Here is a 21470-nt window from a genome sequence, read left to right as displayed (position 1 = left end):
CCTCATTTACCAGTGCATCTTCAATGATGACAAAGTATATAGTGACGATATTTTTCAAATTCTGTTTATTGAACAGAGAAAATTGCTATTTATCTAGAAATGTAAGGAAATTGGCTGCTTAGACTGGATATTTGTTGTAAATGTATCATGTGCTGTAAAATTAGTACACTAAAATATTTATTTTTAATTTTTTATCACACATGCATTCTGCCTACTTGGGGCCACATCCTCGAATCTGCGGTGTTTCATATGACACATGTAATGGTGAATTTGTATGCTCAGTACAGGCATTAGGCCTAGCTTGAATGCTGTGCTCTTGTAGGCAAATGCATTGAAATTCACAAATCTGAATAAAAAGATAATTAAAAGAGTTTGATGTAGTTTGTCATCTTGCCAATCCTGATGCCCTCATGAGTTCTGCTGCTATCTGTGCTCAAAAGAAAATAATTTGAAATTGGATTTTTCTTTCCCATCAAAGCTATGTCTTGGTGGTTGAGAAAGAGCAGAATTGTTGCTCACTATGAGAAGGACCTCACACACGATGGCGGTCATTAAGTCACTTGCACAATATAAAACACATCTTTTTAGTCATTTTATTTGTGACAAAAAAAGTCTCATAAATAAAAGAGGGTATTTTGTTCACGCCAAACATGAGCAATCTCATTGTTTGGCGCACATTTAAAATCGTATACATTGCTCATTTTAAGTAGCACATGCTCCTTAGTCCTGTATTTCCGAGGAACAACTATAGAGAAAAAGTAAACTAGTATCTTTTTCTAACAAAACAACCAATTCTATCAATTCCTGAGAATGGCCTTCAATAGTTCAAACAATTTATTATTGAGGATTATATGACTGTTTTGACTCAAAATACAGTACATTGTTATTTTAGATCTAATTGTGGAAATGAATGAATTCTACAATCGAGTTTTGACTAACACAGTGGATCTTGCTTCTGTCAAACAAAGGGAGTAACAACATTGTACTATTATCAGTGAGAAGACTTTAGAACATAGTTCAAAAAATACTAGATTTTAAAAGGAAACAATGACATATTTTTAATGCACAGGTGCAACCTCTTCTTCGGTAAAATTGCCCAGATTAGGGTGGACACTAGATACGTTACACAAAGAATGGGTCTTAACATAAGTTGACTTTCACATCACATTCCAATCAGGAAGCTTGGTGCAGACCACCCCAATGGCTGGTCAAAGGTGGGTTCTGGCTTGCAGCCAAAATAATATTACAAAAATAGTTGCGTTTATATTGGGAGCTGGTAATAACATTGATGTGTCAAAATTTACGTATACAGGAGTTTATAGCAAACAGCAGCTGGTTGGAACAACAGGATGCACTTCTAAGTGCAAATGATGCCATGAAACAAGACAATAACAATCTAATTAGTTGCTTTTCGTAAGTAACATTTCCCAGTGACTTTGTTTCGTATACATGTGTATCATTTATTCAGTATGAAGCCTGCTAGTTTCCAAACAGGAACTCTACATGATCAAGAAATACATTTCAGGAAAAGCAAGGATGAAAATTATCCTGTTGTTCCAGTGGCTGACAATCAGTAAACAGGTTTCACATAAAACGTGATAGCTAATGTCATTTCAAATGTAAAACAATTTTATAGTAATCTGTAAAAAGTTGCGTATACTTTTGTTGTTTTGTGGAGAGCATGTTAGAGTTTAAATTTTTTTATGTAGCTCATAAAGGGAGCATCCTTGAAAAAAAAGGACATCATGGTGCTGTGCTAGACCTTGCTAGGCATCAGCTACGTATACCTTAGGCATATCCAAAGAATTGTTTCTGTTTTTGTTTTGTTTTTCAATCAACAAACAGTCTACTTTTAAAATAATCTCAAATTTCTGGTAACATAACAGCGCTTTTTCTTCTCCTTCCCTGCTTGCTATGCGATGCTAATTAACTACAGAGGGCAATGTCTGCATCAAGAAAGAACCAAATATGCTCATATTGAAGTCGGTAGGCACAACGCAAACCAAGGCAGGATGGAACCACAATTATTGGAGTAAAATGCAAAAAGGGACTTTTCTCCAGAACATGGTTTTATAAAATTGAGACCTGCAGTCTTCCAATCATATCCCTCTGGCCCTCTCCTCAGGACAAGGCGCACATTTCACCCACTCACTCAAACAGCCAGCAGGCCAGCATCACAATCAGTGCAAAAAATAGTCCGTTCCCAAGTCCGGCGTGGCTCTGCAGCAGTTCACTCGTTCCACTCGTCACACCAACACCTGGTCTCCCCGGCCCGCTCTACAGCTTCTGTCTCTTGAGGGACGTGGCCTGGTCGCACGAGTCCACCGAGTCGTCGTCGTCGTCGTGGTGCATGGGCTGCACCGGGGGGAAGTCGGGGATGTGCTCACGGAGGCCGCCAGGGTGGCCTGAGTGCGGGTGGGCGCCCCAGCCGCCCGGGCCCGGCGGCGGCGATCCGGACATCTTGGGCGTCACGTGCGCCGACACCTGCAGCACAGAGAAGGTTCGAGTCAGAAAGGGGAATGACAGGCACGGAGGTAGGCTTGGGGTAGCATGGGCACAGCACGGCCGCAGCGCGCCTGCGACAAGCAGGGTAGGCCAGCCGCACTGTAGACGTGCGAGCGCGGTGCCTACGCTGCAGGGGCCCTTTGCTGCCTGGGACTTCCACCACCACGCCCTTGACTTGACTTGACCTGAAAGGCTAGACCACAACTGATCCTGCCTCGCTACCAGTGCACCGCAGTGATTGGACGGGCGGTGCAAACTGACGTTCTGAAAAATGCAAGCTGTTTTCTAAATGGCACACAGCGTAAAAGAGGAAAATCCAAGAAGGAAATGTGCCGAAGCCCGCCCCGAACGTCAAACTCTCAACTTCCCTGCCACAGCGGCGAGGCGGCGAGGCGGCCTGGCCAAGTCTCGCCACTGTCGCAGATGTCTTCAATTATTGAACAAGGGTCGAGTCTTGGACCACGAGCCGCGCTGCCAGCGCTGCCCGGCGCCAGAATCGCGGCACGGCGCGGCGCGGCACGGCACGGCGGAGGTGTCGCCCAGAGGTCCGACTCGACTCTCGGCCCACGCCCATGAATCTTGCATGGCGAGTCCAGAACGAGGTGCAGGAGGATCTGGGCTCGGCTCGGAGGGCCGGAGGGCCGAGGGGGCGACAGCGCGCACTTCCCTCCAGCCACACCTTCCGGCTGCTAGAGTCTCGAGAGCCTCGGGAGCGTCGAGAGCGTCGAGAGAGAGCGACCGCCACGGACACGGAGACAGCTAGAGACACTGCACCACAGCCATATACGTCGCGCCCTCATTTTCTGTGGATCAGGCTGATTCTGAAGAGTCGCTCCGACTAGCTGTCTCTCTCGCACTCCAGGGGCGCGCCGTTGGGTTGCGAGAGAGGCAGAGCGACGGACCGGTCCTCCGGAATCTGGCGGCAGCTTGAAGCCCGACAGGACCGCAGCGTCCGGCTCGCCAAGCTCGGCGCGGCTCGGCGCCATTCCACGAAATAAGCACCCTGATCCCGCCAAGACCGGCGGGCGCCGCCAGGAGGGTCGTCCCGGCGCGTCGCGTCTCTGGGAGCGTCTCTGGAGCGTCCCGCCGGACGTGCACATTTTATGTGGCCACATATCAGTGGCGGCGTGTAAATATCCTCCAAAGGGCTGTAAACGGCCGGGCGGCCGGCGGCCCGGCGGACCTCCGGGCGCGACTTGGCCGCGAGGCGCGGATCAAATAGTAACACCCCAATAAACGCTTTTACGAGCCAAGCGGAGAGCGGAGCGAGGCGCGAAGCCTGTCCGGCGCCGCGGTCCGAGAGGCTTTCGGCCAGACGCCAAATTATTTTTTAAACGAGGGTGAGAGTCCCTTACGACTTGCAGAGGAATCTGGATCTGTTTCGGGCGGCAACGGGGGAGGCAGGGGGTACCGGGCAGTAGGCAGTACCGAGGGACAGCCGGCCGGCAGGAGTCGAGGCAGCACAGCCAGCCCGCCGCTGGAAGTGGGGAAGAAACTAAGCTGCTGTGTTAGAAGGGGGCTGTGGGAAACGGGAAACAAAACAATGAGCGGAGAGAAAGGAGGCGAACGAGAGAGACGGAGAGGGTGGGGAGAGGGTGGGGGTGCAGCGAACCGGGTGGAGTTGATGCGGGGGCGGGGATGGATTTGGGTTGCCCCCCGCCTCCCCGCCGCGCCCCACAAGGCCCCACAAGGCCCGGACAATGTGTGCAGCGAGGGTGGCCGACGGAGGGAGCCACGCCGCGCCGCACCGCGATGGAAGGGGTGGCGTGGCGTGGCGGAGCGGTGCCGCACCCCGTACAGTGCAAGAAACAACAACGACCAATTATTATTTCGCCACCATCTCTTTTTTTTTTGCGGTGAAAAACTGCCGAATTTTCGGGCGTAGTTTTTGGCCCCACCTGATGCGGGCCCAGCATGCCGGCCGGGGCGCCGCAATGAATGAGAAACCTTACCCTTCCGAGGCGCGGGGCGCGGCGCGCGGTGTCGCTTTGTCCGCGGGGGCAATTAAGCAGTGGAGCAGCGAAGCAGCGTGGACCGGGGATGACAACTTGGCAAACGGCAAGCGGGGCCGCAGAGAGGAGGAGAGAGAGAGAGGGAGAGGGGGGCATCTTGAATTACGTATAAGGCGGGGGAGGAAAGGAAGGATCGTCTGACTCGGTGATCAGGGACGGGAATAGAGGAGTATCTTCCCTCATCGCCGGCCAACTTTGTTACAAGGAGCGGGGCGCCGCCACGCCGCCCTCTGCCGGTGCCTCGGCGAACTGCACAAACAAGCGGCAGCAGTCCTCCACTCGAGTCGGCAGTCGGCGACAAGCGCATAACTACCTGCTGCTGCCTGTGCCGCCAAGTGCTGCATGCTGCACGCTGCTGAGGCGCTGCCCGGACAGCGGACCGCTTGCAGGGCCTTCGCGCTACCGCTGGGCTACGCTGGGCCGGCCGTGGCGCGAGTACCGAGCCAGCAACCCTTCAAGTGGAGCCCCCGGCCCCGCCGCCCCGCCGCCCACCCGGACGCCACCCGAAATAACGGGTTCGCCGTCACGGTCCCCACGCCGCCCTACAATGCCCGGCCGAACCCTCGCAGGCCGCGCAGGCCTCGCCGCGTCACGCTGACGGCTTTGGGACACAAAGAGGACATTGCGACACAAAAGGGGAAAAAGGAAAACAACACAAGGAAAAAACAAACATAGCGTATAAATAAAAAAATAAATGCGTTGATACACATATGGCACAGCCCTTTCGCGAAAGAAGTTAATATGCATATGTAAATCTGCTCGTCAGACAAAAAGAATGGTTCGCATAATGCCACCAGGTACACCGTCTTCCCGCAATTCACAATCGCCATAACTCACTGCCCCTCCCCTCTCCGCCAAGTGGGGGGACCGAGCGGCGTGTGTGCGAGTGAGGGAGAGAGAGAGAAAAAGTGCCGGCAGGGCTAGCAAGGGCTGGGATAGGGCGCTCAGAAAAAGCGGCAACAGTCTACATACACGGCCACGTACGCACGCGCTCTCTCACTCGCTCTCTCGCACCCCCTCCCCCACCCCGTTGCGACTTTCAGATATTGAGTATGCCCGTTATGAGAAAGCAAAGACAGCCGCCGCAGCGGTGCAGGCAGCCGCTCGGCCTGGTTGGCCTGGTTGGCCTGGCTGGCCTGGTGGGAGAACGACACGGAAATTCACTTCGCCGCTTCGCCATGGCTTCGCCTTCGCCCAGCAGCAGCGCCAACCACCACACTGGCAGCCCTGGCGGCACTGGTGGCACCGGCCCGGGACGCGTTGCCGCACCACGCCGCCACCGCACCAGAACCAGACCGGGCGAGACGTCCACTGTGGGTTCCGGGTCCGGGGGAGGGAGCGAGCGAGAGAGAGAAAGAGAGCGAAAGGGGAAGGGGGTGCCTAACTGGTGAGTGGGACTTTTGCTAGCGCGGCGCTCTGTACCGACACTCATACATACAGAATGAAGTGGAGAGGACCGCGACGACAGACAGACGGACGGACAGGCAGACAGACAGAGGGCGGACGGCAGAGGGGCGAGACCAGCTGTCCCAGGAGGTCTTGCCGGCGGAGCGGTCCGGGCCACTGGAAGTCCTGGAAGGAGCCCGCGCACGCACATTGCAGGGCCAAGTCAAGTTGCCTCCGCAAATGGTCGGGACCGCTCCGGACTCAAAACCGGTGCGCTGGGCGGGTACTCCGTCAGCGCCCCCTCTCTCCTTTTCTAATACACGCGCGCACACTCGCGCGAGGGGCGGGCGTGTGCGGAGAATTCCAAAAACGTCGCACGTCCCGGGTTCAAATGCCGCGAATCCCCGCGAGGGCCGCCTTTTGTTGAACGCGCCGCTGCCGCTGCTGGTGTGAGGGGAAGGCGTCGTGCTGGAAAGAGAGGGGAGGGGGCGGGGGCAGAGACGTCGCGGCGTGGCGCCGCGTGGCGTCGCATGCGACACTGCTGGAACGGTCGAGGCAGTGTTCCGACGCCAGACGAGGCGGGGCGGGGCGGGGCGGGGCGGGGCGCGGTGCTGCCGCCGCGTAAGCCCCTATTTCCATTGCTGAGCCCGCCGAGGAGCGACGCAGCGACGCGCCGCGGCAGTTCGGGAGGAGAAGGTGCTTTCGCTGCCGCCCGACTAACAACCAGCAAGCAGCCCGCATTCACCGCATTCGCCATTCCCACTCCTTTTCAATAGTAATTCTCGAGGAGCAACAAGAATCGGGCCGCAGCGCGCAGCCCGAGGTCGCCGGGCCCTGTCGCCCCGCCGCCCCTCGACGGGCACTGCACTGCTAGTGCAGTGGAGGAGATTTGGCGGCGCGGCGGACGGAGTCGTTGAGGCCGTCAGAGCCACCGACAGGCCGAGGCCGGACAGGGCTCCACGCAGCGCAGGGCAATCGGGTCCAAACTTGGACTGGCTTCCCTCGGCGCCCCGCCCCGCCCGGCCCCGCCTTGGTGTACACTGGAATGGACTGAGCTGGCCGCGCCGCCGCGCCGCCGCGCTGGGCTCTACCTAATCCCATCAGGCCAACTTTATACAACAGTTTATGCGGAGGCCGGCCAAGATAAGTCCACTTACCGTCTGACCGCCCCGCGCCGCGCCGCGCCACTCTCCACAACGTTGCAATGGTAAGCCAGTGCCTTCGGACTTCGGCCTTGCGCGGTCGGCCGGCTGGCCATCAGCTCGCGCCGTCCCGGCCGGTCGGGTCAGTTCGGCCGCGCCGTGGCAGCGCGGCAGCGCGGCCCGCGTCACGGCTCAGCTGTTGATTCGGCTCTGTCTAACGTGACATCATCCGGCGACGGCAAAGTAGCTGACAGGGCCGGCCGGCGCCCCGCCGACAGCGATCCGACAGAGCTGACACCGCTGTCGGCGCAAGCTGACAACACAGCAGTGTCCCGCGTCATCCCACCTGAAGCTCGGCGTTCCCTGTCGGACTCTCGGGGCGCTCGCCCTCAATGAGCGCCCTGCCTCTCTCGCACCTGTGCGGGGCGCCGCCGGAGTGCGAGAGAGGCAGGGACGACAGCAATCGGGGCGCAGTTTTGATGCGGAAGTCTGTGGGCGAGAGCGAGTGGTGCAGTGTAGCGGCTGGCCGTTGGCTGTCGGGCTGTTACCGGCGGGGCACGTACCGGCCGGGCCGCGTTATAAAGCTGTGATGTAAGTATAAAAGGGGAAAGGCAGTGCGTTATGAGGGCGTAAAACCAGTAAGACCGCGTCCGAGACGACCACGCGCTGGACGACGTCCACGACGTCCACGTCGCCGTGAGAGGCACGACGGCGACATTCAGCCGCCCGGGGAGGGGAGATAGAGAGAGAGGCAACGCGCTCTCAGGCCGCCCTCCACGGCCCGGCCGAACCACCGCCGCCAGGCCGTCAGGCCGTCCGCTACTCGCAAAATCGCTTTTCCGCTTGCATCGTGAAAATTTCAGTAGCGCGCCACGCCGGCCGTTCCGATGACGAATGCAGCTTGAGTTATACGGCCGATGGAGTGGCAGCGGCCGCCGCCCGCCCCGCCCCGCCCCGCCTCACCCCGCCCGCGACGCATAACGGCGATTAAATTGGCTCCTGGGAACACCTGCTCGGTATAAAAGGGGGCCCGGTCGGCGGGGTGCGGCCAGACCGCCCCAGCCAGCAGGCCTGGCCGGGCCTGGCCTCGCCGGGCAGGCGTATGGGTCGTAAGGAGTCGGCTCGCCTCTTGGACTCAGCGTCCGGCACTTTATCTTCTTGCCTCCCGCGGCCCGCGTCAGCCAGCAGGCGCTCATTCCAACACGGCGCGCCTCGTCGCTCTGTCTCTCTCGCACCCCCACGCGACGCCCCACGCGTCCGAGAGAGACACCGCGACGAAGCCCCGTTTCGGACTCTGCCGGCAGCGTCAAGCGCCAGCCTGTCGGCTTCTAGCTCGGCCAAGCGCCGTGCTGCGCGGGCCGGCCCGGCGCACACGCCGGCGCGGCGGGACTGCCCGCCACCCGGGGGCCTCCGACCTCGCCGTCGACGGCCACGACGCGCGCGGTGCTGTGCAAAGCTTGCGCTGTTTCCTACCCAAGTCGCTGCTTTTCACAGTGCACCTCCCTCCACCTCCTCGATGTAGAGTTGCCGCCCGTCCCGAGAGCTCCCTCCAGATGATTACCGCCCGCGGCGACACTGCGCCACCATCCGCAGCTCCGCAGCGGCGACCAACTTTTCAAGAAAGACGCGCGCGACGCTAAACTGATTGGTTATAAATTTCCCCCTCCGCCGCTGCGCCGCACCGGTGCGACTCGCGGCATGGCCGCAGGAAAGAGAGAGGCGGAGGGAAGGGGGTCGGCGCACCTTTCAATAGACGTCTCGACGCAATGAAAAGACGAGGGTCAGGGGAGTGATTCGGTCCCCAGAGCGCCATCCGTGCGGCGGGGCGGGGCGGGGCGCGGCGGTCCGAGCCAAAGGCAGCCAAAGGCCAGCCGGCCAGTCCTTAAAAGTCCCGCAGTAAAAGGACCGAAGGACCGCAGGCGACGAGCAGTAAGGACTAAGGGCGCCGAGGAATCCGCGACGCAACGCCCGAGGAGCCGATAGGGGGAAAAGGGGGGGGGGGCTTCGGCTGAGAATTATTTATTTTAACTCGTAACTTTGGTGGAAAAGGACCCGGGCCTCCGCTCGGCTCCGCTCGGCTCCACAGCGCGGCCCCGCCGGCGGCAAGGGGCCCGCAGGGGGCGGGGCCGGAGGGGGCGAGTGATATCTGTTGGGAAAACAGGGTGGCAAATCATAGCACGGGGTTGGAGCCCTTTTTCCGTCTCTCTCTGTCTCCGTTTCGGTCGCTCCTTGTTCCCACGCTGCCGCCGCGCCACGCCGCGCCACGCCACGCCGCGCCTGACGCAAAGTAGACTTGTGCGAACAAGGAGAAAGGCAGCGAAACAGAATCTTGCTCCTTTGTTCGACGCGACTCGTGTGGCTGGCGGTTACACCGCAGAGGAAGCTTTTCCTCTTCTTCACGGAGAGGGAGGGGTGGAGGGGGTCGGACGCGCAGAAAGAGAGAAAGCAAAGATCGGATGGAGCCCTCCTGCGCGGGGCTGCGCCGCCCTGGGCTGGGGCCCTCCGTGAGATAGCTCAGAGCGCGCGGCGCCACGCCCGCCGACCCCTAGCCTTACCAATAAATTGTTCCCTGCTCGGTCTGTTGTCGCACACATATAAGGGATTACAAGATGAAGACCTCTCTCCATCCTTCTCTCCCGGCTCCACCTCTCCCTCCTTCCCTCCCTCCGCTCGCGAGCAGCCAAAACCGCAAAAATGTTGCCCGTCTTTCCCCTCCTCGTACGGCCGGACAAATTCAGCAGGCCGATGCACCACAGTGCCCCTGGCGTGCGGTGGCATGCGACAGTGCTCCGGCGGGACTGCGCCAGCTCGTCCTGGAGTGCACCGGTAGCAGCGCAGCTGCGGCGAGGCTAACTTTTCGGAGACAATGGGCACAATGCGAGCTCGCCCGCGCCCCACCGCCGCACTCAAGTCACTCCGGCCGGCCCGCCGGGCCCGCCCCTTGAGCGCCATTTTTACGCTGACAAGAATTAGGCATCATCAGCCGCGACGGCCGCTTCCAGTGCGCCTCCCCGCGGCTCCGCGGCCCGCAGCAAGTGGCCGATCATGTGTTGCTGGCCGTGGCCCCCGGCACGGCACGGCAGCCCTCATGGCCGCCGTCATGGCCGCCGATAGAGAGCAGGGCGCGTCGCCCAGCGATAAACTGCAAGACTTTACGCCGCCGGGGGTGGCTGCCTGGCTGCCTGCCTGCCTTCCGGGCTGCCAGCATGGCCTGGCCGCTCTGAGTTTAATTCCTCGTTACCGATTCCCTCCGTCACGGCCCGCACGTCGCCGCAGCGTTGCGTTGCGGGCAGTCGTGGAAACGCGGGGGTGGCTTCGAGAGGGGACGTCTACGACGCCCAGGAAAACCCTTTTACCAAACAGTCCGCAAGACCAAGACTGCCGAGAAAACCTTGGCAGAACCGTGGCGGTCTCCTCCGGTGGGAAGGGCCGGCTGGCGCGGGCTGGCGAGGCTTTGTGTGCGCGCGCACGCGTGCGTGAGACTGTGTGTGTGGCTTTCGTAGGGCTGGATAACAACGCACTGGTTGTACGTCCTCCCACACAATACTCCTCCTCCGTCCCTCCCCGGGCCCCCGCCGCCCCCGCAACCCCGCTCGCCGGGGGGCGACACACACTCACATATGCGAACACTGTGCATGCTCTATGCCCGCACACGCACGCACTCTCACACACACACACACACGCGCGCGCGCGCAGACACACAGTGTTCGTGCGCGTGCACATTAGATGTACACGTGTGGGCATGTACTGCCTCGCGTGTCTGGGCTCCGTAAGTCAGGGCAGTATTCCGCGCGTTTTCGCGACGTGCCGCCACCGTGCCGCCACGGACGGCGTCGGTGCGGTGTACCCGCCGCCACCCCGCGGACACCTCGAGCAGAGCCGGGCATTCAGCCTGCAGCGTGGGCCGGCCCGCCGAGCTCGCCAGTGTGGCGGGCCTGCCTACCCGCCGGTCGTCAGGCGCCAAGGCACGCCGAGCCGGGCGCCTTCACTTCGAGCACCCCACACCGCCGTGCCATGGCCATCGTGCGGCCGGCGGCGTCGCTACCCCCTGCTGCGAAGGGCACGGGCAATACCCCCGTCCTGCACCGCATGTGTTCCTTTTCCCACTTCTATCCCTCCTCTCTCTCTCTCTCTCTCGCTACCTCGCCAGCTTCTCGTGACTTGTAAGTCATCAGCCCCCTTGCGACGCGGCCCCGAGCTTTCATTTCTGACCGCGTAATTTCTCATAGCAGCGACACTGTAGCGTTGGCATAATGTAGTGTATAGTGCAGCCAATGGAAGCTTCCCCGCGTATCACGGCGCCACGCCATTGTTCGCGCGGGCACTCAGTGGAAGGGACGCCTCGCCCCGCCCCGCCCCGCCCCGCCCCCTGTCCGACCGGGGTGTGGCGTCTCGAGGGCGGGGCGGCCAGCCCAGTGTGTCACTAACGATCCTTTTTCTACAGTGTGTGTGTCTGCTGGAGATGCTCACCTGGTGCATTGGGTCGTAGCCCATGCCGGCCTCAGCGTACGGCTGCAACACAACCACCCGACACAGCATTAGACTCAAACCACCACAGTTCCCAGTTCCAGTTTCAAGTTCCAAGATTTCGACTCGACGCTCGCGCTAGGCTCCCCGTCGTCCGCGCGGGCCGACGGGGAGCCGAGGGCGGCGCTCCGCAGAATTTGGCCGAAAAGGAAAGGACCGGGGTGGAGGACTCGAGGACCGCGTCGAGGACTCGGCCCCAAGTCAGCGCGCCGTTTTAGGAGACAAGTTTAGAGAAGCATGCTGTTACCGTGCGCGGCAGCGCGGCACGGAGGTGAGTGAGACAAAGACAAAGCGCACACGAGCCCCTAGTGTCCTAGTGTTATTCAGTCTGCCCATCCACTCCACGCTAGTTTCGGTCGTGTTCTCTGTGCCAACAAGACTAGACAGCTAGCAAACGATCAACATCACAGTAAGTGACTTCACCAAAGAAATATGTAGCGCAGTCCAGAAGCTGACCGACAAATGAAAAAGTCCTATCGGTATTTGTAATTAAAGTATTTGATTTACTTTGCTCCGTTACTTTCGTCACTTAATGTAATGTTATTTTGTGCAGTTAGTGTGGTTGCCATGCGGGAAAAGAGCCTAGGGCTCAGCTAATGCTACAAATTCCGCCAAATGTCAAACAACTTTATTTTTGTTTCTCACAGAAATACAAAAAAAGGCGTACATTGCCACACAGAGGGAACCCTGAGTCAGTACAGGGCCACCACAACAATCATACAAATCCTAAGCTTACAGATTCATAACAATTCTTGTAGTCATTTATTTATAATTATCCGTATACTTGGTCTAATCCTAGACTTATCACTAAATTGTATAATTTTACAATACTCAAGATTTTTATCTCTTATATTTAAAGTAAGCGTTAACCTATTAAAAATTATTATACCTAAAACCAAGATACACAAAAAAAATGGGAAAATTAAAAGTTAGCCTACAGAAAACAACATAAAATGTGATGCTTAAAACAAAAAACAAAACAAGGATGATATGAGGTGGTCCGAGCTCCCCCTGCAGTATCCAATCAAAGCTTTAAGGGACATTTAAGGGCAGAGGGCGGCCCTGCCCGGCACGGCCACCGCGGCCACCACGGGCGCTACCTGCCGGCCGCGCGCCGCCAGAGACGCGCCACGCCGCCAGCGAGGGGCGTGGTGCGCCGTCGACGCGGCGCCGCGGACGCGGATAGCGGCCGCCACCTGGCCGGAGTGGCCTCCCCGCGAGGCGCGCACGCCGAGCCGGACCCGGGCGAGGCTAGGCGAGGCTAGGCCAGGCCAGGCCACGCGGACGACACGTTCGGCGCGAAGCACGCCACGCGCAAGCACGGGGTTCAGCTCGCGCCGAACGTGTTTTCGTCGTCAGCTCAAAGAGGTGGTCGCTTTGCAGCGGACTCGGGCGTGCGCGACGCGGGCCACCATGCCGGGGAGGCGCGTCGCCCGCTGCTTACGTACTTAAGGACAATTTCATTATCTTACGCATACTTTCATGTTTCCGTTTCTAATAAAAATAAAGTTAAATAGATCAAATATTTGTACTTTACATGATAGTGTGCTACCGCAAAGCGTTTTGTTCAGAGATGCCAACCACTACACACTTTAACCCATTCATGCCCACTGTGAGTTCGGGTCGGGGCGTGCAACGTCCCTATCGCCAAACGGCCAAATAAATTTACACTCTCTTTCCCTTTGAGGCAAAGTAAAGACAGAAATTGGTATACTCATATTACCCTTATGCGTTAATACAATCAAGTTTTCGTACAAGTAAAATTCATAAAAAAACAATCATTAAATTAGGATGTGCAACATCCGCTAAAAATTCTCGTTTTCCAACCGACGCAAATGCAGTAAAAACATTTTCTTTTCTGGTATACTCGTATTACCCTTATCAAGTTACATAAATGCACAGTAGTTTTTCTCGTATAAGTTAAAAGGTCTGTACAAAAAAGTCATCACCTAAATAAAATGCCTGTGGGTACAAATGAGTTAAAAATTGGATTGTGCAGGACGCACCGGCCGCACCGAGTCGGGGGCGCCCGGCCAGGCGGCCAGGCCCAGCCACTCCATGGCAAACGGCGAACCGCCCGGAAAACAAAACTTTAAAAAAGGGGACCAAAACTTTCGCAAAAGACGTACAAAAATACATAAGCTACAAACGACACACAGACGAGTGTGCGAAACAACGTAATAACAATGCCAACAAAACAAACGCGCACACCCCGTGTGCCTTCTCCGAAAACAAGATGAAACGAAAAGTTTTTAATTCAAAACTGAAAAACGCGTCGTATACGTTTGGAAACCCGCGCAAATAAGGCGGCGGGTCTGGGCGTCGGTCCGTTTGCAATGGAGCGGAGGGAGGGGCGTGGGGACCCGGCGGCGGAAGGCCGCAGTCGAACTTGACTTGCACGCGACCGAACTCATCAAGCCCGGCCGCTTCCGCCCCGGGCCGCCCACACACACACACATACACACACACAGACAGACATACACACGCACACACACTCAGGCGTCCCGTCCGGCCGGCACCACACTCATGTCATTCTATGTACAAGGCGTATACTTGAGGCGTATCACAAAGCGTGAGGGCTTCACGCCGGGGCCCTGGCGCCACTGGGGGGCGTGGGGGGCAGGGCCGAGGAGGGGAGGGGCTTAGGGGGGGCTGGGGGTTAGGGGCTGGGCGTGGAGCCGGGCCAGTATCCGGGGCCACCCACCTGCGACCCTGACATGGGCGACGAGTAGTCGCCGTTCATGCCCATGGAGTAGCCCATCGAGTCCTGGCCCGGCGCCGGGGACATCATCGGCGTCGGCGTCCCTTGTGACGGCGGCCCCAGGCTGTAGGGCGAGGCGCCTGCAAGCAAACAACAACAACAACGTGAGCAAACAAACAAAACAGCCAATATTTCGTCGAGGAGGGCGCGTGACGCACATGTGTGTTGTCACGGACGTCCGATTAAAATTTTCATGCCGGGAGTGGCGGCAGAGAGAAAGGGGAGGGGGAGGAGGGGGAGCCGCGCGCGAAGCACCTGGGGCCCGGGTTCAGCCGGGAAGGGCGCACCAGAGGAATAGCGAAAGAGGGCTGGCGAAAAAATAAAAAATATATAATAAAAGCCGCGAGCGCGCGGACCTAACACAACAACATCAATACGCGCGGTTTCCGAAAATTGCCGCCGCGCCGCGCGACGCTCCGCTCCCCGCCCCTCGCAGCCTCTTCGCCGCCGAGTGCCACGGCACCGCCCGCCACGCCGCGCAGCCATCGCGAGGCACGGGGCGGGCCGACGGGGGCCGCTCTCAGAAAAAGAAAAGGGAGCTTCGCAGAGGAAAGCGACGCGCCCGCGCTTTTCCGCGCCTACGGATAGCTAGCCCGCCCCGCCCCGCCCCACCCCGCCCCGCAGCCTAATCCCGGCCGCGCCACCCCCGCCCCGCCGCGCCCCTCCCCACCTCACCCCACCCCGCGCGGCACACAACCATTCAGACTGTCAGGGGCAACATTACACACTCGTGATTTATTAACTCCATTTCGTTTCCCGCCTTTTTTCTCCTCTTCCTTTTCTGCCCTTCCCCCTCTGCCTTTATCCCACCAGCTCAGCTGGCTGGCGGGGCTGGCGCCGCGAGGCCCCGCGCGGCATCGCACGGCCCGGCGTACACAGCCCGGCACAGCCATATTGATAGCTCCCAAAATCTACCTTGGCTCGGCCCACACTCGACTTGCCTTCCGCATTTTTAAATTCCGTTTACTCGACCCCCGCGGCCTCCCCACGGGGACTTCCCCCCGTCGAAAACAAAATCGGAGGAGCGACGCCCCGACGCCGCCAAGGTCCGCGAGAGATAGAGAGAGGGAGAGAGAGAGAGAGAGGAGAGCCGGGCGGCACGATGGACGACGACGCGGCCGCCGTTAACCGCAGCACAAAAATAAGATTGGCCGAGCGAGGCGGAGAGAAGAGACCGGTGCGGCAAGGTCGGCGTCGCGGCGGGGCGGGGCGGGTCGCGTCGATGCGGATAGAAAGGGAGATAGAGAAAGGACAACGCAGCGCCAAAAACTACTTGGGTCCGGTAGAGGCGGCGGCGGCAGCAGCAGCGCCACTGGCGGCACCAAACAAAAGCAGTGTCGGGAATCGAGAATAACTTCAATTGAATCGCTGCTCATCTGCAAAAAAAAAGGGAGGGCGGAGGGGCCGGCCAACAACACCCTGCCCACCACTCGGTCGCCCCCTCACCCCCAACTAAAACCAACCGACCACCGCGCGGCCGCCGCGGCAGCTCAGACTCCACCCAACCGCAGTGCAAAGCAATTTCCTCATTTCTCGCAATTTCCATTTAACGCAAAAAAAGGAAGGAAAAAAAAAACATAATCGGGGCGAGCAAGCAAACGGCAGAAAGGGCGGTCGGCGAAGGGGAGCAGGGGGCAGCAGGGGCACAGGCGAGGGGGAGGGGAGGGGAAGCCGGTTGGAAGGAATGAGATTTATTCGAGTCAATCTAAAATCGCGCAAGCGAGATGCTCAGCGTTCAGGCTTCGGCTGCCTTGGGCTGCCTTGGGCGCTCGGCCCGCCGCGCTCGACCGGCCCTGCGCCCGACCCATTCAGCCGGGACCTACAGGCCGGGGCTAGTCCGGGCCGAGCCGAGCCGGGCAAGGCTGAGCCGAGGCGCCGCGCGCCGAGCGAGTACGCGGACCGGAAAAAAGCACGACAAAAATGAGAAAAGAAAACAGCAGGGCCCTGTCGATTTCCGTTGGAAAACCTCGCAAGCGGCCGGACCGGCACCTCTTGGAGGCAGCTGCGTCCGGCACGCGGCCCCGCAGCTTGGCACCCATTGGCACCGCGGCGTCAATGATTCGCAGTGCCGGGCTGCTACCCTCTTCCCGATCGGCCTATCGCATAATCCGGGCGAAGCGGAGCGGAGCGGCAAAACTAACATCCAGCCTCCCCCGCCGGGGCCAAGCCAAGGGCCAAGCCCGCCTCCCCGCGGCGCGACTGCCGACGACCAAGACTTTGTATTTTCAACATTCTTCTCTCATCCCAGCCTTTTCGTCGCCAGCGGAATTCTTATCACTGCCGTCGCCAAAAACTCCGCCAGCCAGCCAGCCAGCCGCCACTGCCACTGCGGGGACTTTGGAGCGCGCGAGGGGGAGCGAAAAAAGCAGGGACCGAGGGAAAGTTTGCGCTGTATTATGAGTTTGAGATCTCTCGGCCCGGCCCGCCCCCTCCACGCATGCAGCGCCAAAGGGCCCCACTGCAACTCCCTCCGTTCTACACAACACAGTGGCGAAAGAGGAAAGAAAAAAATATAAAATATATAAATATAAGTCGCTTTTGCAACGTTGCAGCAGCAGTGGACAGTTGGCGGTGGCAACGCTGCGCGTCGGCGTTTCGTGAGTAGGTCAGCGCCGCGGTCCGAGGCCTGACTCGCGCCCCCGGTAAAAACAGCCCCCCTACGGCACGCCGCGCGGCGCAGCGCGCAGCGCCACGAGCGGCCTTTAACTAGATTTATGGAGGGCGGAGGGGCGGGGCGGGGAGAGTCGGCATTATAGGCCAAGTTCAAGGGGCACGCGCGGCGGGGCGGGGCGGGGCGCGCGCCAACTATTAATCAGATCAAAGCGACTCGAACCTCAACGAGGCGAGGCGAGGCGAGGCAGCGCGTCATGCGTGTGTCGCACTGCCGCACTCCGCCGGCCGGCGACGCAGGGCGACGCAAACAACCCCAAGAAAACGCAAAGATACTCGGGAAGAGCGCGGCGGGCCGCAAACAAAGGCGGGCGGGGGGCAAGGCAAGGCCCTGCTTGTCGTCGCGGGGGCTGCGGGAAGGGGCGGCGGCAGCGCGCGGGGGCGTTAGACTCGGGGTGGTGGGGATGGGGGCAGTTTCGGCGCCCAGCGGCCGCCGCCCGCACCGCCTGCACTGCCACCGACCCAAACAACGCAGGCACGGCAGCCGCGGGGAACGCTGCTGTGACGAAGGCGCCAAATATTCGCCGGCAGACCAGTCGGCACCACCACTTCACCCATGCGCCCCGCCGGGGAACAAACCCGTCGCCAATTTTCGAAAGACTGTTGGAAAAGGTGGGAAAAAGACTGCTGTAAAAAACAGCGCGGCCGGGTCGGCGCGTCATGGCAACCCTCCAGGTAGAGGGCATCCTTCGGCAGGAAGGCTGTGGGTGGCGTGGGGCCCCCGGCCTCGGCGGGGCCCGGTTGGGCCGGGTTGGGCCGGGGGGCACATCTCCTGAACTGTCGAGAGCAGCGAAATGGAAATAGTGGAGCTAGGGCCAGACCAGGCCAGACCAGGCCACGCCACGGCACGCCAACCCCCTCTCAGCGGCATTCGGCCCCATTCCCAACATCGTCACGAAACGGTGCACTCCTCCTGAATACACAATACGTCTCCACGCTGCCGGCCGGGCCGGGCCGAGCCCACCGCGCGGCGCGGCCACCCCCTCGCCGGGGCCCTCCCCACCCCACCCCACCTCACTTGCAATTTCTCCCAAAATTCATCCCCTCCATCCCCTTCGCCAGGTCAGCCCTGCGCCCTTATAATGCCAGCCCAAGGACGCGTCCTCAGCCACGGCCCCGAACAAAAAAAAAAGCCCAAGGTGGGAAGAAAATAAGTCACCGCGGGATTTGAACCCGGGCGACAACCGGCTCAAATAACCGCGTGTGGCACCGGCAATATACGAGTCGCACGTGAGTGGACTCCCTACCTCGCCCTGCTTCCGTCGCGCCTCGCAAATCGAAGCGCACGTTGCGGCGGGGCGGAGTGGAGCGGAGTGGAGCGGAGCGGACGCGCACGGACCGCATAAAACAGCCAGGGCTGCGCGGGGCTGTGCCGATCCAGATCGCACCCCGAAAAACAAGCCGCACACACACGCACGCACCGGCGTGCACTAGCCAAGGTGCCCCGCCCCTAGCCGGGCCCAGCCCCCCGGGGAAGGCCGGCCTGTCCCCGCGGGGCGCCCCCGCCTCGGCCCCCTCACCCCCACCCCCGGGGGGTCTTATCGAGAACTGACCTGGGGGTAGGATGGCAGCGCGCATTTGCAGTAAATCAGGCCGGCGGCAAGTCGAAACCGAGGCGGGGTGCGGCGGGGCGGGGCGGCTGGGGTAGGTTAGGAGGGGCGGGGCGGGGCGAGGCGCACATCAGTTAGCCTCCACTAAAAAGCCAGTCGACCGCCACCACTATGGTCCGCCGCGAGCGGAGGGACTCTGGACTCGCGTGTATTCGTTAGACGGCGGGGCGCGGCCCGGCGCGGCACCCCGAGATGGCAAGACGGATAGAGCGGGGCGTCTCCTGGCTTTTTACCCTTCCCGACCACGGGCGCGGGGCCGCGCGGCTTGGCTCGCCTCTGGTTCGGTTTCTTTTGTTTCCCCGGCGCCTTATCTGCGGCGCCCCGCCCCGCCCCATCCCGTTATCACCCGCGGCCAGGCCCTCCCCTGCCTCCCCCCGCAATCTCCCTCCGCCATCCGCCTCGCCGTCCTTCGCTTTGCAGTGCAGCAACGTCACTGAGCGAACGAAACAGGCCGCGGGTTCGATCCCCGCCGGTGCAACGGGCGTGCAGCGACAGCGTTTCGTCGCTCCGTCTCTCTCACACCTAAAAGGAGCGCCCCATGAGTGGGAGGGAGACAGAGCGACGAAAGGGCTGTTCAAAATCGGTCCGCAGAACCAGGCGAGATTCCTTGCCTCCCGTTTCGACGGCTGCTTGCCTTCCAGCGCGACGCGGCGGCGCGGCCCTGGATAAGCTTATCGTTTGACGTGAGCGACGCCCCGGGCGGGGCGGGGCGGCACCGCGCCACACACGGCCAGGCCGCCATGCAAACGCCACGGCGGCCACCCTCATCCGCGCCAAGTCCCTCCCCAGTACTCACCTCGGTCGTCGCCACCCATGCCGGCGGCCTTCTTGGCGGCGTACAGGTTGGCTTCCTCTTGCGCCTTGCCGATGTTCTTCTTGTATCGTATCCGCTTGTTTCCAAACCAGTTCGACACCTGCAACAAACACACCGTCCCGTTAGACAAAGGGCAACAAATCAACGGGGCAGATTCGGGCCAAGCCCCGCCGTCCCAGTTAACTATTCCGCCGTCGTCGTCCACCTTAAGGGGGTGCCAAGTTTGGGCGCCGCGACGCGGCCGGGCCTAGCAGGGCCCTGAGGAGGCGGCCCTGGCTTGCCCTGGCCCTTGGCAGAGCCGGGCAGAGCCCCGTGGGTCTCCCTTCCAGGGCCTCGCAGGCGCAGGGCTCGGACCGGGGCTAAGGGCCAGTCGCCCGGACGGGGCGGGCCGGGCTCTCGTCTTAATCAGCGCCTCGCTTAATGGTCCGTTATCAATATGCAAATGAGAGCGAGAGAGAGAGGGAAGAGGCGACACCGTTAAGCCTGAAAGCGACTAAACGGTGGCCGTCTCATTGAGAGGCCGAGAAATGCGAGCAAAGCCCGCCCGCGCCATTGCCGCGCCAATTACCAAGAAAACAATCAGAGGCTCTTTTCGCGCCTCCTCGAGTTACCCGCAGGTCTTCACTCCTCGCACGCGAGATAACGAGGAATCTTTCTCGAGGCCTCCGCCGTGATCCGCCAGCCCGTTCGCCCGGACCAAAACAACAAAAACACGGTTCGCGCCAATGCCGGCAATCATTGGGAGTCTCTGGCAGTCCCTCGGCCCCACCTGGGATGGGAGGGCTTCGCGGCCCTGCCAGGCGGCCAGGCAGGCAGCCAGCCAGCCCGGCGGCAAGGCCAGGCAGCCAGGCAGGCCCGGGTCGTCCTGACTACCGCCCGCTGAGCGATGGCGAGAGAGTCGGGCTTTAATCAAGACTGGAGGGCGAGGCGCTGCCGCCACCCTCCCGAGCACCCCGCCCGCCCTCCTCCGTCCCGCCGTCCCGCACCTCAGCTAATTGCTCGCTCCCAATCTTAATTGCTATTTTTATCGGATTTTCATTTTCAATATCCCCGGCCGGCTTTCTTTGGGGGCAGAGGCGGCAGCGGCTGGCGGACTCCGCGCCGCAGCGCCGGCCAGAGAGAGAGGGCTCGCCGTAAATCTGCGATGGCTGCCAGCCCCGCCAAGGGCGGCACGCTGTGTGCTAGCTACGTGCCCGGCCTCGGATTTCGCTTTAATAGAGCGATACCCGGTCCAGCAGGCCCCACCGGGCCGGCCTCGGCCGAAGCCAAGGCTGCGTAACGACTTGACGACCTGCTCCTCGTTCCGAAGCGCCACACTCACGCGGCAAACCTCTTAGAGATTACGGGACCAAACCCCAACGCTAGACGCACTGAGCGACACCCACCTGTGAAACGGTGATGCTACACTTCCTCGCCAGCTCCTCCTTGGCCTCCTCCGACGGGTACGGGTTGCTGAGGTGTGAATAGAAATACTCGTTCAGGATCTCCGACGCCTGCTTGCTAAAATTCCGCCGCTTTCTCCTGCAACACGAAAAGTAAAGAAAGGTCAGTACAATGGCGAACCAAGTAAAAGCAACGCTAGCAACAACAACAACAACAATTCCTCCTCTAAAGTCGCGGCCTGCCTGCCGGCATCCACCCCGCCCCGCCCGCCCCTCCAGGCCGCGCCGGGCCTACACACTCAAACAGGCATTCCGACGCGGCTGGAATTTCCTAATAAAACCTGGACGCGCCGCCGTGCCGCGCCGAGCCGCGCCAGACAGATTGATCCGCGGCTGTCGAGACGGCACTCGAAGGCGTGGGCCAGAGGGCGTCTGGGTGCGCGGACACCAAGACACACGTTTCGAGCGCCAGAGTCCGCAATTGGGTGGGACTAGAATTGGACACCGCTCGATTGCTCTTGGAACGAGGTACCCATTGGTCCCTTCGAGCCCTTTGAGGACAGGCCGCTGATCTGACACACCGCGCGCCGCTCCAGCCGCGGAAGGGCACACCGTAAACAAGCGCGCTGCCGCGTCACGCCGCAGGTGCGGCCAACGAGTG

At 60.2% G+C, this 21470-nt stretch overlaps 1 protein-coding gene across 3 annotated transcripts in view; it reads right to left on the bottom strand.

Annotated features, from left to right (window-relative positions):
• Positions 1 to 570: 570 nt before the first annotated feature.
• The window catches only part of LOC117641430 (homeobox protein extradenticle), an 86219-nt gene continuing 65319 nt past the window's right edge, over positions 571 to 21470 (bottom strand). Inside the window, exons 5-9 of one of the 3 annotated variants that reach the window (XM_034378749.1) lie at positions 20813 to 20948; positions 19410 to 19527; positions 14277 to 14413; positions 11516 to 11557; positions 571 to 2484 (exon numbers count right to left, since the gene is read on the bottom strand). In XM_034378749.1, the coding sequence (XP_034234640.1) occupies positions 2278 to 2484; positions 11516 to 11557; positions 14277 to 14413; positions 19410 to 19527; positions 20813 to 20948 (640 nt within the window). In that variant the 3' untranslated portion in view covers positions 571 to 2277. Of the gene's footprint in view, positions 2485 to 11515; positions 11558 to 13700; positions 14256 to 14276; positions 14414 to 19409; positions 19528 to 20812; positions 20949 to 21470 lie in introns of those variants that run through there. The other 2 variants (XM_034378750.1, XM_034378751.1) reach the window with 2 other exon arrangements.

The sequence above is a fragment of the Thrips palmi genome, unplaced genomic scaffold, assembly GCF_012932325.1.
Source record: "Thrips palmi isolate BJ-2018 unplaced genomic scaffold, TpBJ-2018v1 HiC_scaffold_15, whole genome shotgun sequence".
Classification (NCBI taxonomy): domain Eukaryota; kingdom Metazoa; phylum Arthropoda; class Insecta; order Thysanoptera; family Thripidae; genus Thrips; species Thrips palmi.
The sequence above is the reverse complement of the archived record's forward strand: the minus strand, read 5'-3'. Positions and strand labels throughout refer to the sequence as shown.